The sequence below is a fragment of the Bos mutus genome, chromosome 3, assembly GCF_027580195.1.
Source record: "Bos mutus isolate GX-2022 chromosome 3, NWIPB_WYAK_1.1, whole genome shotgun sequence".
In the NCBI taxonomy this organism is placed as follows: domain Eukaryota; kingdom Metazoa; phylum Chordata; class Mammalia; order Artiodactyla; family Bovidae; genus Bos; species Bos mutus.
This window is the reverse complement of record NC_091619.1, coordinates 54833074-54850149: the sequence shown is the minus strand read 5'-3', so window position 1 is coordinate 54850149 and position 17076 is coordinate 54833074. Positions and strand designations below refer to the sequence as shown.

The following is a 17076-nucleotide window of genomic DNA, read 5'->3' as shown; positions in this document are numbered from 1 at the left end:
TATTTCTCCCGGCAATCTTGATTCTAGCTTGTGCTTCTTCCAGCCCAGTGTTTCTCGTGATGTACTCTGCATACAAGTTAAATAAGCAGGGTGACAATATACAGCCTTGATGTACTTTCCCTATTTAGAACCAGTCTGTTTTTCCATGTCCAGTTCTAACTGTTGCTTCTTGACCTACATACAGATTTCTCAAGAGGCAGGTCAGGTGGTCTGATATTCCCATCTGTTTGAGAATTTTCCACAGTTTATTGTGATCCACACAGTCAAAGGCTTTAGCATAGTCAAGAAAGCAGAAATAGATGTTTTTCTGGAACTCTCTTGGTTTTTCGGTGATCCAGCAGATGTTGGCAATTTGATCTCTGGTTCCTCTGCCTTTTCTAAAACCAGCTTGAACATCTGTTGAAGCCTGGCTTGGAGAATTTTGAGCGTTGCTTTACTAGCATGTGAGATGAATGCAGTTGTTCAGTAGTTTGAGCATTCTTTGGCATTGGCTTTGGGATTGGAATGAAAACTGACCTTTGCCAATCCTGTGGCCACTGCTGAGTTTTCCAAATTTGCTGGCATATTGAGTGCAGCACTTTTACAGCATCATCTTTTAGAATTTGAAATATTTCAGCTGGAATTCCATCATCTCCATGAGCTTTGTTAGTAGTGATACTTGCTAAGGCCCACTTAACTTCGCATTCCAGGATGTCTGGCTCTAAGTGAATGATCACACCATTGTGATTATCTGGATGGTGAAGATCTTTCTTGTACAGTTCTTCTGTGTATTCTTGCCATCTCTTCTTAATATCTTCTGCTTCTGTTAGGTCCATACCATTTCTGTCCTTTATTGTGCCCATCTTGGCATGAAATATTCCCTTGGTATCTCTAATTTTCTTGAAGAGATCTCTAGTCTTTCCCATTCTATTGTAGATACTCCATATCATATTGTATGTATTGTAGATACATAGTAGATAGTCTGTAACTTTTTGTTGAATGAATGAATGAACAAATGAACCTGCTTAGGTTCTGAAGGTAATTCTTAGCTGAGCATGATGCCAGGGTGGTAAATACTGGCAGAAGGAGTGCCTCTGATTGATAGTAGTAGCATTGAACAACACAGTTCTGAGCTTTAGTGCAGATAGTATATTATGTTCTTCTGCTGCTGAACCTTTCTTATATGGTATCCAATTATTACTCGTTTTTTCTCTTTGCATAGAAAACTTCCTCTCCTCATATAACTACCCACGGCTGTACAGTGAATGTTTATTTTAAGTATATGCATGAGTAGGAGTTTGGTATATATAATTACCCAAGTTAATAGTAATGTTCACTCAGTAGGTAGTAATTACAAAGTTGGAATTTGACCAGGATGTTCAGGATGACATTCCTACTTTTAGATAGGGAAAACAAGTTCTTTTGTGATCACATTTAATCATAATGTTGAGATTACTCTTATTAAGAATATAAATCTAGATATAGTGTTAGTGAGAGGGTGCTTTCTCACTTTTCCTATTGTACTGGTTCAATTCTGGTTCAACTAGCAAATAAATCACAACACCCCTCCCTACATTGCTTGTGTTTTCCCTGAAGGCCTCTTCTGATTACTTGCTAGCCTAACTGCTTAAGAGTTATAAAATCTGACAAAAATCACAGTTTAAAATCTGCTCCAGGCTAGCCATAAAAACATCCCTTTTTCCTGTATTGTATCTAACTACTATTTCTGAAACATCTTCTTGATAGCCTTTTGCAATCAGAGTATGGAAATTCTCTTTGAATAAAGTCGCTATGATGACTTTATTTCTTTCCCCAAGAGTTTTCAGTGTCTTCAGATTCAGCTTCATTTGATACTATTAGTTTTGCTCCTTTTTACCCTTCTCTTTATCTTTCATTAGTGCCAAGTATTGTAGTCAGTAAGAATCCATAAAATGAACTGAGTAGAAGCTTGCTCACCTGATCTACATCTCCCGTTACTCCTGTCTATCCCAGAGCTTTATCTCACAGTCTTGGGCAGAATGCTCCACTGTAGAGGAAAACCAGAAGAAAAACTTAAAGTCAAGTGGAAGAGAAGAGACGAGAACACAGAAAATGACAGGGCAGGGACTGCAGCTAGACTGATGAAAGGGCATAAGCGAATATGACCGATGAGAGGCAGGGAAAATTCTAGAGAACTCAGAGGATAAAATTAAATGTGGCTAAATTAATACTTTGAAAGGAAAACTTTTAAAAAGTATGTTCTTCAAAGGGCATTAATTAGGTTTTTATGTCCTGGGAGATTACTTTTGAAGAGGAGATTAGGATGGTGTAGAATTTCAGCCATATGTAAATGACACTTCTAAATGCTCAGCCTTTTCTCCAGATGACTGTGAAGCACCACTTTAACCTTATTGACAGCATTTGTCTACTTAGCACTTTTTGCTTCCCTGTGAAAGGAAGGTAAATCTCAGCTCAGCATCTTTTGATTTATTGCAAATCAGCCACAGCTTTATTAATGAGATTTTAACAGATTGCCCTAGTTAAATGTTGATTAGATGAAATTAAAAAAATACATACACATATATATTAAGTTTGTAGCTTTCAGTATTCTCTTAGTTGGAGATTAGAGGAAGATTCTGTGTGTTTGGAGACTAGCAATAATAGCGGTAGGGAATTCCACACTCTATTCTGGAATTCCCAGATGGTTTGTGCTCCCAATGCAGGGGGCACAGATTCGATCCCTGGTTAGGAACTAATATTCCACATGCTGTGCAGCACAGCCAAAAAATAAAATTTAAAAAAAAAAACTGTAGAGAATTTAATAACATACCTGAATATGCCTCAGAATGTATTCAGTCTAATAAGATTCAAAGTCCTACATTTAGACTGGGTCTCTTAGTTTTGACCAGCATTGTTCAGCAACCCTTGAGGTTACCTGGGATAATAAAAAGGCAAGAATAAGTCAGCGGCCATTGTCAAAAAATGGTTATTCAATACAAGAGATAGTGCACAGAGTAGATTGGAAGTTGAGATGATAATGAATGTAAGCAGGAAAATAAACAGTTGAGAGAGATATATCAACAGAGCTTTGAGATCTTGGAGGTTTGAATGTCTGGATCTCAGGAATTTCCTGAGCATTGGACAGAACCTGAAATTCTCAGTGTCCAAGTCTGTTGATCAGTATTATGATGTCAAAGATACCTGTCTGCTCCTCTTTCAAGTCGTTCCTCCCCCCCAACCTTGTTTAAATTGGACAATAATAGATTAAAGAAATTAGCCAGTGGTATAGAAGGATGATTGGACCAAAAATCGGAGGTATGTGGTTCTTGGACTTCAGTTTCTGTAACATAAGGAGTACAGGATATCCTAATAAAATGCTGATTCTGCAAACAGGAAAGTTTGAGATCGGTGACAGCAGTGAATGCTTCATGCCTTGTTCTGTTCTGCCTTCACCAAACTTCCCTGAGTCCAGTGGAGGCACAACCCTTTTATTTATTTTATACTTTGTGTTTCTTGGAATGCTTTGGTTCCAGAGTGCTTCAGGCATCACTGTGTGGGCAGATGGAGGAGACTGAGTAGACGGGGGCATTACGCTCCCACCCCTCATTCTGTTTTATATGTTGTGGTAGCTTATATGTGTGTGTGTGTATATATGTATATATATTATCTATATATGTAGATAACCTTTAAACCACTGTTTTAGTTCAGCATACTTTTTTTTTCCATATCATGAAAGCATGATATGTAACTGAGAAGAAAGTAACTCATGAAAGTAACTGAGAGAGTATATCCTTGCTAAAGAGCCTCTATAGACCTCAGGCCTCCTTTGCAGGCACTGCAGAAGGAGCTTCATGTTGATAAAACCAAGAGCTAGGTCCTGGGTCCATACGTGCTAAAGGCTTGCTCCTCAGTGTCACCCGCTGACCTGGCCATGCTGTGGAAACTTTTTAGAAGTGCAGAATCTTGGGCCCCACTCCATACCCGCTGAGTCAGAATCTGCATTTTAACAAGAGCCCCAGATGATTCATTTGCACACTGAGTTTGGGAAGCCCAGTAGCAGTGCAGATCTCATCCAGCTTCCAGGGCTCTTCACCTCACCTTGTAGGACACACAGCAGATGGAGTGTGTCTTTAGCAGAATTTAGTTTGATCTTGACCATCCTTTGGAAGGGTGGAGGGAAAAAGGACACTTGAAATTTATACCTGTCTTTCATCCCAGTGTACTATGATCCTCCAACATTTGGCTTATATAACACTGTTTTCTCAGGTTTCAATCTGTCATTCCCTTTCATTTCCCTCTTATACCATCACATCCATTTAAATCTCAGCTTCTGAAGAGCTCAGCTGTAAGAGTCTTAAGCACCCTTGAACCACCATCTCCCATTCCTATTCTCTTTGCCTTGTATTTCTTCCTCATTTGGGACTGAAATACTGAAAATGATTTTCACAGAACCAAAAGCTTGTGTAACTTACCATTAAGTAGAAATTATAAGGGTTTTTCATATTCAACATGTAAACTTTTTTAAGGATTCAGTTTATGGATTAAGTAGTATTTTATTTTCTATTTCTTTTTCATTTGCCATTTGATATTTTTATTCTATTTGATGTATTGAAGAACAAATAGGAAAGAACCTGAAATCTCAAATCACATGTTTATTTGGCTCATTCGTTTTGGTGGGGACAATTTGTAAATATCTGCTGAAATATAATTATGTATTCTCTAGTACAACATAATTTTGTTACCTACATCCAATTTTCAGATTTTAATAATGTGTGTGTATGTGTAAAATAATAATTTAAGGTTCTTTTCATTTCCCCTCTAAAAACCCCATTGTTTCTAACTCCATTGTTAGTCTTTGAGTTATAAATCCTCCTTCCAGAATCTTTCATCTTGCCTTAGTTCACGTCCTCCGACATAAGGCTGCTTCCACAGTTTGCCTACTTTGTTCCTACCAGTGGGCCTTATCCAGGAGCCATCATTCATGGCTATTAATTTATTGACTAACCTGGTAATAAGTGCTCCAGAATATCACCATGTGACTAACTATTGTGAAATAGAAGTGAAGGATTGGTAAATTGTCAGAAGTAGGCGACTGACAGTCTGTGTCAGGGGCTGAGATCCCGGCTTACAGGCGCTTTCCCTGCAGTGTAGGGTGGTGGGCCCCACCCCTCAGCCATCCCCACACTGTCTCTAGTCTCCAGAAGAGATTCTTAGCCACTTGCTGTTGATCATGCAGAGATTTGATTATCAGAAATTTATATTATTTTTCTTTGAAGAATTATGTATCATAATTCTTATCATAATTCTGTTATAGCTGGTTTATCAAGTTCTATATTAACCAGTTCTTGAAACTTTTATATTTATACTTAAGTTGTTATATTAACTAATCTTTTGTATACTTTTAATTCTAGTAGATTAAAATGGTAATATTTAGATATTTTTAAAAATTTACCTTTTAGCTTTTTTATCAGCAAGTTGATGATATCTGCTCAACCATATGATATCTGCTCTTAGTGGTTTAAAGTCTTCTGATACTCATCTTTTGTTCACTCATTTGGTTTTAGGATTAGTTGATGTTTGTTTTAGTTGTTAGTCATTATAAATGTGAATTTTTATGAATAACGAGTCTCTAGGAAGAAGAGATTTGCATAGACTATCCCCATATTGAATTGCTACCTGCTTCAGCTTGTGTTGTTTGTATACCTCCACCCACCACATAAATGTACTCACTGTGCAGTATTGTAAATGGTTGCATTGTGCAATTTTGTTTTCAAGATCCTCTTTCACTCTTTTCTAAGAGTGGTGACAGTAGCTTCTCTATGATGCATTAGTAATTACATATCACACTATGCTTTTCTTAGTTGAAGCCTGTATTTCAAGCTCCATAATTGTCAAAGTGGTGTGATCAGTTTTAAATGCCTAAATGAAAAGCATTTTGCTATCACAAAATTTTATTTTCTTTAAATTGTACTTAAATAATGAGTATGTTCTCCTTTTTTAGGTGCGCTTTGTAAAGAATATAACTGCCTGGAAAGAGATGAAACCAGGGTTTTATCATGGGCACATTTCTTATTTGGATTTTGCAAAGTAAGTTATACCCAGAATTATACACAAAAGAATGCTTTGTACTTTAGCAACCTAAAAAGGGATAAAGTTATTAAATAATTGTGATTTTGATTTTTAAAAAAGTACTGGCTTGTGTTTGCCACTTCAGATGTGTAATTTAAATACACCTTCTAGTGTTTTACTGCCCTCTAGTGTTCATAAATTGATTATTGTCATATTAATTTTAGAAATTTAAGGTAGATAAATTTAGGTAATGCCCTTTAAAATTTTTTATCATTATGTTTCTGCTTCATGTGCAATCAAATAACACTATTTTAGGAGAGTTCCAAGTTTTAACCTAGAAGCCAGTCGAATTATGACTTACCACATCATTGACTGAGAACAGAGAAAGCAAAGAAGCCATTACTCCGTTACTGATAACCCGAAGTGTCTGCTGCTCAGCCAAGACACACTTCCCCTTTGGCTACCTTGTTTTAGCTTTACAATTGAGATATAAAAAGACTTTTTTTAAAGTGATTTTTCTTTATAGTGATTTGCCTGAAACTGGACATAAATAACTAATTTTCCATGTTTTGGGGGAGGCATAGGATCAAGGTATTCCTGTCATAACTCTTTCAAGAAAAGTTAATAAAGTATAGGCCTTTGTACAGTATCTGAGCACTATGTGCCTCCCCCTAGAGTTTGTGCCACATTAAGTACTAATCAGAAGACTGATTAAAAGGAATATTCTAAATATGTATAGTTTGGTGAATCTATTTAAACATTTTTTTGTAGCACATAGAGTATTGTTGGAAAACCTCAAATGCCAATCTTTTCCGTAATAAAACTAATTTCAAAAACATTAAAAATATGTTTTTACATATTTTGTTATGTGGACCATTTTTAAAGTCTTTATTGAACTTGTTAGAGTATTGCATCTGTTTTATGTTTTTGGCTGAGAGGCATGTGGAATCTTACTTTCCTGATCAGGGATTGAACCCACATTGGAAGGCAAAGTCTTAGCCACTGGACTGCCAGGGAAGTCCCCTACTTTTAAATTATTTAATCTTAGATGCATTTGCTCAGTCATTTCTTTAGCAGTCATGACTTCAGAGTAATATATCCGCTTGTATTTGGCAACTTCAAAGAGCATTCTGTGTAAAATCCAAAAGTTACATTGATGTCCCACTATCATTTCAGCTTTCAAATTTGAAAAGAAAAACAGTTGAATGAAATGGTACAGATCCACATTGATAATAAATCTTAACTTTTTTGGAAAGCAAATAATTAAAAGGAATCTCCCAAATATTACATACATAAAACAGTATATTCTTGTTTCTAGTTCCTCCTACAGCACTCAGGATCTTTCAGTAAAATATTAGCTTTAAAGTTAGATGTACATTTTTCTATAAATAATTCATACAACAATATTGAAAACATTTTATAGGCAGCTTTAAAATAAACTAATTATTTTTCTTTGCAGAGGCACTGAACCAATTTCATAAACTTCATTCATATGCATATTCCCTCAGGGCTGCATTATCCTTCAATTGAATGTTTGTTACCCTTTCACATAAATGATTTTTTTTTCCCCACACATAGCTTGGTTTCATACTTGAGGTTTTCATTATTAAAATAATATTGAGTACTTTTGCTTTTGGCAAAAGTCTTAGAATGAAGCTCTGGTGTATGCTAGCATTCTTACAGTTGAAAAAACACAAAGTTCTTGGAAAGATTAATCTCATGTATTAAATACTGACATAAATGTTTAAGGATTTGAATATTTTCATAATATGTTTCATTTTATTGGAAGCAAAAAGTGTTGTGAAAAATTTTGATAGACCTTTACAAGATTTTAAACAAATACCTTAAAAAAATCAACTAGAGAAAATGTATTTTGATGTATATAGTCACAAACTATTTTAGATATAACTAGTATCTTTTAAAAAATGATTTTTAGTTTGACTGTCATACTCACAACAAGTAAGGAAGAGAGGAAAGAAACATCACCTTACCAGTTTTTAAAATACTTTATTCTTTAAAACATATTCTTGACTGGTGTAGTACCTTGTGGAGTCCATTAAAATACTTGCCTTCAAGAAAAAAAATGGTCAAATTCAATGAAAGAAATATTTAATCACATAGCTTTTCAATTGCCTTAGCAGAAACACTAAAAAGAGTACAAACCCGGGAAAACCTAGGCAGAAAGATGGACAAATAAAAATTGAAAAGTGCTTTCTAATTTAGACTGATCACAGGAAGCACACATGTTATTTGTAAACCCATATCTGCTCAAGCTATGTTTTGGTTATATTTATCTGGTTTTGTTTAGAACTTTAGAATAAGAGCAAATATTTTGGTTATGTTTATCTGGTTTTGTTTAGAACTTTAGAATAAGAACAAAAATATCTTCTCGTTATAGTTGCGTTCCTGTCCTGTCTTGTCTTAACCTTATCTCATTCCTTTTTTGTCTTAACCCTATTCTTATATTTTTCAGCGCATTTCCTAGTTCTTCTTTCCAAATGTCATTTGAGAAGTTTACCCATTTTTATTTATCAAAGCATCCAAAGAAGAAACTTTAGAGTCATTTTGAATCACCCTTTTCTTTGCCACATGGATCTAGTCAGTCACCAAGTCTTGTTGAATAGCTTCTTAGTGCGCTGCTTTTGATACTCATCCAGTTGGGTGCATGTGTCAGTGGTTAGTTCCTTACTGGGGAGTAAGGATGGAGGCAGAACAATTTCTGTCCACCCACCAGTTTCTGGATACTTGGGTTTTTTCCAGCTTTTGCTGATTATGAGTAAAGTTGCCAGAACATTTGCATATAGGTTTTGTGTGGACACAGTGTCTTCATTTCTCTTGTGTAAAACCTAGAAGTGAGATTGCTAGATGGTAAGACACTGCTAAGCAGTTTTCCCAGTGACTTTATTATTTTGCTGTATATCCTCACTAACTTGGTAGTGTTAGACCACCCCTCCTATTTTTAAAAAATTGTGCCATTTTAATAGATGAATGCTCATTTCAAGAAATAGTTATTTAAAAAATCTTTTGTTCTTCATATCATTGTCAGTGGGACCAATAAATACCAACAGGTTATTCACTATTTTTGAAACAAGACAATGGGAATTTACTGTAGCAGGTTTTGGAGGTTTCTAGGAATGTGTTAGGGATAAAAGAGTCCAGAATAAATGTGTACAGTCCTCCCTTGTTATTTAGTTTCCACATCTGCGAATTCATCTAACTGCAGATCAACTGTGTATCAGTGTCCCTTGTGTGAAACTGCTACTTAACTTGAAATGTTAAATCTAGTGTGAAGCATAAATCTCAAAGTGAAATAACTTCATGAAGACTCTTCAGCCCTCCTTCAGCTTCATCATCTTCTAGTTGTCAAGGTTCCTTTCAAATGTTCTGAGTGTGTACTTCTTTTAACTATTCTTGATGTTCATTCATCTGTCCAGGCTATATAGAGTGTGGGTGTAAAGAAATGTTCCTGGTTTGTCTTCCTTATTGTTATACCATGTATGCTAATACAGCAAGAATAAGGTTTCTTACCAACTTGCTGCTCAGATTATATTTTTCCCCTTTTGATCATCATTTAACATGACAGATTCTTAGGAAATATGTTCTCTTCCTAGAAACATTGCGTTCTAATGGGTCAATAATAGTTAAGTTTCCTGGAGTGAAGATGAATTTTCTACTGTTCCATCTGAGCCCTCCTGAGGAATTGCTCAGATGACTGGCCAGGGTTAAAGCTGAGTCTACAACCACAGAACGTATTTTTCCACTGGTATAAAACTACCTGGTTGGCCAGAGACGTAAATGTACAAACTTGTTTCCTTACTAGTTGAGCTGAATGGTCCAGTGCTGTTTTATCATGCCTACTTTCAGTTATAATTCTTTGCTTCCATGTCTACATGCCCATACTCTGACTTATAAATAATAACTCTTATCCATTTTCAGAATAAGTTCACATAGATTATCTCATTAAAAATTATGTTTCACACAGATAAAGGCCACCTAAAGCCATGCCCCAGAAAGTCATTTCCCAGACAGCAAGAAGATTTTGTCAAATGACATATCCCTCTTTCACTTCTACTTGGTAAGAATCTCCATCTGTTCCACATTTCAGGGACTAGGAGAAAAGAGGAGGCATTGGTAGGAGAAGGCAATGGCACCCCACTCCAGTACTCTTGCTTGGAAAATCCCAAAGGAGCCTGTTAGGCTGCAATCCATGGGGTCACGAAGAGTCGGACACGACTGAGCGACTTCACTTTCACTTTTCACTTTCATGCTTTGGAGAAGGAAATGGCAGCCCACTCCAGTGTTCTTGCCTGGAGAATCCCAGGGACGGGAGATCCTGGTGGGCTGCCGTCTATGGGGTCCCACAGAGTTGGACCGACTGAAGTGACTTAGAATTAGCATAGCATTGGTAGGAGATATTCTGGGAGGAGGTAATTCCCAAGGGGATAGCTCAGGTGGATCAGTGGCTAATAACAGAGATGATAAAAGAGATGCCCAGGGAATCTCACAATCTAAGAATGGAGTCATTGCCCCACTGTCCTGCCCTTACCTGTTACAAGACTCTTGGTGCTCTCAGTTAAGGTTCAGTTCAGTTCAGTCGCTCAGTCGTGTCCGACTCTTTGTGACCCTATGAATCGCAGCACGCCAGGCCTCCCTGTCCAACACCAACTCCCAGAGTTTACTCAAACTCATGTCCATCGAGTCAGTGATGCCATCCAGCCATCTCATCCTCTGTCGTCCCCTTCTTCTCCTGCCCCCAATCCCTCCCAGCATCAGAGTCTTTTCCAATGAGTCAACTCTTCGCATGAGGTGGCCAAAGTACTGGAGTTTCAGCTTTAGCATCATTCCTTCCAAATAAATCCCAGGGCTGATCTCCTTTAGAATGGACTGGTTGGATCTCCTTGCAGTCCCAGGGACTCTCAAGAGTCTTCTCCAACACCACAGTTCAAAAGCATCAATTCTTTGGTGCTCAGCTTTCTTCACAGTCCAACTCTCACATCCATACATGACCACTGGAAAAACCATGGCCTTGACTAGACAGACCTATGTTGGCAAAGTAATGTCTCTGCTTTTGAATATGCTGTCTAGGTTGGTCATAACTTTTCTTCCAAGGAGTAAGTGTCTTTTAATTTCATGGCTGCAGTCACCATCTGCAGTGATTTTGGAGCCCCAAAAAATAAAATCTGACACTATTTCCCCATCTATTTCCCATGAAGTGATGGGACCAGATGCTATGTATGATCTTTGTTTTCTGAATGTTGAGCTTTAAGCCAACTTGTTCACTCTCCTCTTTCACTCTCATCAAGAAGCTTTTTAGTTCCTCTTCACTTTCTGCCATAAGGGTGGTGTCATCTGCGTATCTGAGGTTATTGATATTTCTCCCGGCAATCTTGATTCCAGCTTGTGCTTCTTCCAGCCCAGTGTTTTCTCATGATGTACTCTGCATATAAGTTAAATAAGCAGGGTGACAATGTACAGCCTTGACGTACTCCTTTTCCTATTTCGAACCAGTCTGTTGTTCCATGTCCACTTCTAACTGTTGCTTCCTGACCTGCATATAAGTTTCTCAAGAGGCAGGTCAGGTGGTCTGGTATTCCCATCTCCTTCAGAATTTTCCACAGTTTATTGTGATCCACACAGTCAAAGGCTTTGACATAGTCAATAAAGCAGAAATAGATGTTTTTCTGGAACTCTCTTGCTTTTTCCATGATCCAGTGGATGTTGGCAATTTGGTCTCTGGTTCCTCTGCCTTTTCTAAAACCAGCTTGAACATCTGGAAGTTCACGGTTCATGTATTGCTGAAGCCTGGCTTGGAGAATTTTGAGCATTACTTTACTAGCGTGTGAGATGAGTGCAATTGTGTGGTAGTTTGAGCATTCTTTGGCATTGCCTTTCTTTGGGATTGGAATGAAAACTGACCTTTCCCAGTCCTGTGGCCACTGCTGAGTTTTCCAAATTTGCTGGCATATTGAGTGCAGCACTTTCACAGCATCATCTTTCAGGATTTGAAATAGCTCAACTGCAATTCCATCACCTCCACTAGCTTTGTTCGTAGTGATGCTTTCTAAGGCCCACTTGACTTCACATTCCAGGATGTCTGGCTCTAGGTCAGTGATCACACCATCGTGATTATCTTGGTTGTGAAGGTCTTTTTTGTACAGTTCTTATGTGTATTCTTGCCACCTCTTCTTAATATCTTCTGCTTCTGTTAGGTCCATACCGTTTCTGTCCTTTATCGCACCCATCTTTGTATTAAATATTCCCTTGGTATCGCTGATCTTCTTGAAGAGATCTGTAGTCTTTCCCATTCTGTTGTTTTCCTCTATTTCTTTACATTGATCTCTGAGGAAGGCTTTCTTATCTCTTCTTGCTGTTCTTTGGAACTCTGCATTCAGATGCTTATATCTTTCCTTTTCTCCTTTGCTTTTCACTTCTCTTCTTTTCACAGCTATTTGTAAGGCCTCCCCAGACAGCCATTTTGCTTTTTTGCATTTCTTTTCCATGGGGATGGTCTTGATCCCGGTCTCCTGTACGGTGTCACGAACCTCAGTGCATAGTTCATCAGACACTCTATCAGATCTAGTCCCTTAAATCTATTTCTCACTTCCACTGTATAGTCATAAGGGATTTGATTATATTTGATTATCAGTTAAGGTAGCAGGTATGTTTCCCTAATGCCTCCCAACCCTCTTCTCACTGGTGAGTACACTGTTCCAGAGGAAGGCCTTTTGTAAGTAGCCAATTCACAACAGTTCATTCAACCTGATTCTAATATCCAACACCTGTCTGACATCATGCTAAACATTAATGATAAAGCTATGAACCAGAAAGAAAGTCGTCTTCCCTTATGGAGCATCTACTCTGATACCTAATTTGACAATGCCATAAGATTTGCAACAATACTGTTTCCTTTTCTAAAAATTGTGAGAAAAATTTTACTGCATCGTTGTTGATTTTATAGGCTTATGAGTTGCTTATTGAAAAAATATACCCCAAGCTCTAATCAACCAACTCACAAATTTAATAGAATAATGTTTTTCCAAAAAGTTCTCTGTTCAGTCCAGTTCAGTCACTCAGTTATGTCCAGCTCTTTGCAACCCCATGGGCTGCAGCACACCAGGCTTCCCTGTCCATCGCCAACTCCCAGAGCTTGCTCAAACTCATGTCCATTAAGTCGGTGATGTCATCCAACTATCTCATCCTCTGTCATCCCCTTTTCCTCCCGCCTTCAATCTTTCCCAGCATCAGGGTCTTTTCAAATGAGTCAGTTCGTCGCATCCAGTGGCCAAAGTATTGCAGTTTCAGCAGTATTCAGTTTCAGCATCAGTCCTTCCAATGAATATTTGAGACTGATTTCCTTTAGGATTGACTGGTTTGATGTCCTTGCAGTCCGAGGGACTCTCAAGAGTCTTCTCCAACACCACAGTTCAAAAAGCATCAATTCTTCTGGAAAAACTGTAACTTTGACTAGATGGACCTTTGTTGGCAAAGTAATGTCTGCTTTTTAATTTGCTGTCTAGGTTGGTCATAGCTTTTCTTCCAAGGAGCAAGCGTCTTTTAATTTTCATGGCTGCAGTCACCATCTGCAGTGATTTTGGAGCCCAAGAAAATAAAGTCTGTCACTGTTTCCATTGTTTCCCCATCTGTTTGCTTGAAGTGATGGGACCAGATGCCATAATCTTAGTTTTTTGAATGTTGAGTTTTAAGCCAAGTTTTTCACCCTCCTCTTTCACTTTCAGCAATAAGCTCTAAAGTTCTCTGTGGTTTTCAGTATTTCCATATGTACAAAAGATTTTAATGACTTAGACAAATGGCTTAATAGTGAGAAAAAGGACTGGAATTCAACAGAGTTGACCCCATTTTACACACAAAGCATCTCTTACAGAATCCAACCTGTTTGTAAATTAGAAATGTCCTGTTCAGTTACTTTTCAGTAATTCAAAGGCTGAGAGAAGCAAGTTGTATCTTGGCATCTTGCTTTTTTCTCTTCTGTGGTCTCTCTTCACTACTTATTTGCTAAAAATTTAGTATAAAATATTTATAGAATGTTTGTGTGTGTGTAAGACATTGTAACAGGCAAAAGTAAGAGGAAATGTGAAACTGGTTAGGTTAGCTATGTGCTTTTTGGGTGCCTTTAAAAAAAGATTTTAGTAAGAAGGGAAATCTAAGTTATAAGTCCATGGAGTCCCAAAGAGCTGGCCATGACTGAGTGACTGGGCACACACACACACCTTGTTGATTACAGTTACCATGCTGTACTTTAGATTCCATATCATGACACTTCTCTGCTGACTCAGGCTCCCTCCTGATGCTTGTAGTGCCCTACAAGGCCCACGTGGTCTACACTTCCCCCGCCATCACCCCCATTTCTCTCCACTCTCATGCTCTGTCATTACCCCCTTCCTCATGCTGCCTCAGCCATTTTGACCTCCTTGTTGATTCTCAAAAATGCCCAGCACTTAGCTGCTTTAGGGCCTTCCTGCTTGGAAGTCTTATCTTCCTGGAGCACTTTCTCCCAGATATCGATGGGGCTGTCTTCTCATCACATAATAATAGTGCTGTGGTGGTTTAGTCTTGTCTGACTCTTGCAACCCACGGACTGCAGCCTGCCATGCTCCTCTGTCTATAGGATTCTCCAGGTAAGAGTACTGGAGTGGGTTACCATTTCCTTCTCCAGAGGATCTTCCTGCCCCAGGGATTGAACCAGGATCGAACCTGGGTCTCCTGCATTGCAGGCAGATTCTTACTAACTTAGCTATGAGGGAAGCCAAATATTAAAAAAATGTAATAATAGTGCTGCCTCCCTGGGAAACCCTAGTTTGAATTGTACTGTCCCCCCTTCTCAGAGAAGGCAATGGCACCCCACTCCAGTACTCTTGCCTGGAGAATCCCATGGATGGAGGAGCCTGGTGGGCTGCAGTCCATGGGGTCTCTAGGAGTCGGACACGACTCAGCGACTTCACTTTCACTTTTCACTTTCATGCATTGGAGAAGGAAATGGCAACCCACTCCAGTGTTCTTTCTTGCCTGGAGAATCCCAGGGATGGGGGAGCCTCGTGGGCTGCCGTCTATGGGGTCGTACAGAGTCAGACACGACTGAAGCGACTTAGCAGCAGCAGCAGCAGCAGTCCCCCCTTCTCCCTGTTCTCTTTCACTGCATCATTTCTCTCCTTAGTATTTTTACCATTAATATATTTTCTTATTAGTTTACATTCTGTCTCTTCCAAGTAGAATGTTAACTTTGGCAAGACAAGGAATTTTGTCTTTTTTTCCCCATTATTGTTTTCCTAATATTAAAATAGTTCCTGGCATGTATTAGATACACAAAAAAGTATATTTGAATGAATTAATTAATAAAAAGAATAGGGAAATGCGAATGGCATTCTAGTTAAGGAAGACAATGAGTAAAGGCATGTATTGAGAACTAGAAGTATGATATATTGGTGAGAGGTAGAAGAGGGGGACCTAATTATAACTGATAGATGATTTCTTATCTGTGGAGAGTTGAAAATAAAAATGGATCAATAAGGTGGGTCCCAAGACATAAGGCAAGCAGATATTAACAACCAAGCAAAGGAGTTTGGGTTTGATGTCAACATAAACAGTGGTATCTCAGGTTCCTAAGGAGAATGATCTTATCAGTGATGTTTTACAAAATATCAGTTGGGAATTGGCGTGAAGGTAAATTGAAAGGGAGAGAGATTGGATGCAAGAAAACTATTATTATTAATTACAAAGCCACGAATTATGGCAGTGCTCTAAGCAAGAGGCCTGCGAAGAGGGCAGTTGTCACAGGAAAGGAAGTGATGAAGACAGATCAAATCTGTGAAAAACCTACAAAAGAAAAAATCAGAAGAACTTGGTAATTGTGTTAAACGAAGAATAAAGGAAAGTGGAGAGTTGGGGTAACACTGAAGTTCAAGGCTGAGATAAGTGAGGATATGAGAACAGGGACCAGCGAGACAATTCTAGGGTCTACAGATATTGCTAAAGCAAACACCTTCTGTGTTCTGTCAGCTCTCTTCATTCCCTAAGGAATGAATAACGCTGAAGACTTAATGTCTTTCACTTCTATCTAGTTTTTAAAATTAGCACCACAGAGGGTAAGCTCAAATGGTCACACTTGTATGGACTTCTGCTGTGTCCATAAATAACAGTTACTAGTTTGGTGGGCCAGAAATCAGAACTCATTGTTATATAAAATTGAAATGTTTTATGTAATTCTTGCTAGTAAAATTTAAGATTATTTGTCATTCAATTTTCCCCTCACTCCTGTATCTTCATTTGTAATTTTAAAATTCTTACTACTTTCGGTTCAGTTCAGTCGCTCAGTTGTGTCTGACTCTTTGCGACCCCGTGAATCGCAGCACGCCAGGCCTCCCTGTCCATCACCATCTCCCGGAGTTCACTCAGACTCACGTCCATCGAGTCAGTGATGCCACCCAGCCATCTCATCCTCTGTTGTCCCCTTCTCCTCCTGCCCCCAATCCCTCCCAGCATCAGAGTCTTTTCCAATGAGTCAACTCTTCACATGAGGTGGCCAAAGGACTGGAGTTTCAGCTTTAGCATCATTCCTTCCAAAGAAATCCCAGGGCTGATCTCCTTTAGAATGGACTGGTTAGATCTCCTTGCAGTCCAAGGGTCTCTCAAGAGTCTTCTCCAACACCACAGTTCAAAAGCATCAATTCTTCGGCACTCAGCTTTCTTCACAGTCCAACTCTCACATCCATACATGACCACTGGAAAAACCATAGCCTTGACTAGACGGACCTTTGTTAGCAAAGTAATGTCTCTGCTTTTGAATATGCTATCTAGGTTGGTCATAACTTTTCTTCCAAGGAGTAAGTGTCTTTTAATTTCATGGCTGCAGTCACCATCTGCAGTGATTTTGGAGCCCCAAAAAATAAAGTCTGACACTGTTTCCACTGTTTCCCCATCTATTTCCCATGAAGTGATGGGACCAGATGCTATGATCTTCGTTTTCTCAATGTTGAGTTTTAACCCAACTTTTTCACTCTCCTCTTTCACCTTCATCAAGAGGCTTTTTAGTTC

At 38.5% G+C, this 17076-nt stretch overlaps 1 protein-coding gene across 2 annotated transcripts in view; it reads left to right on the top strand.

Moving 5' to 3' along the window:
* Positions 1–17076, top strand: part of HS2ST1 (heparan sulfate 2-O-sulfotransferase 1) — a 185033-nt gene that overhangs the window by 152247 nt on the left and 15710 nt on the right. For both annotated transcript variants that reach the window (XM_005888422.2, XM_070367749.1), the window contains exon 3: positions 5960–6045. In XM_005888422.2, coding sequence (XP_005888484.1) covers positions 5960–6045 — 86 coding nt within the window. The remainder of the gene's footprint in view (positions 1–5959; positions 6046–17076) is intronic.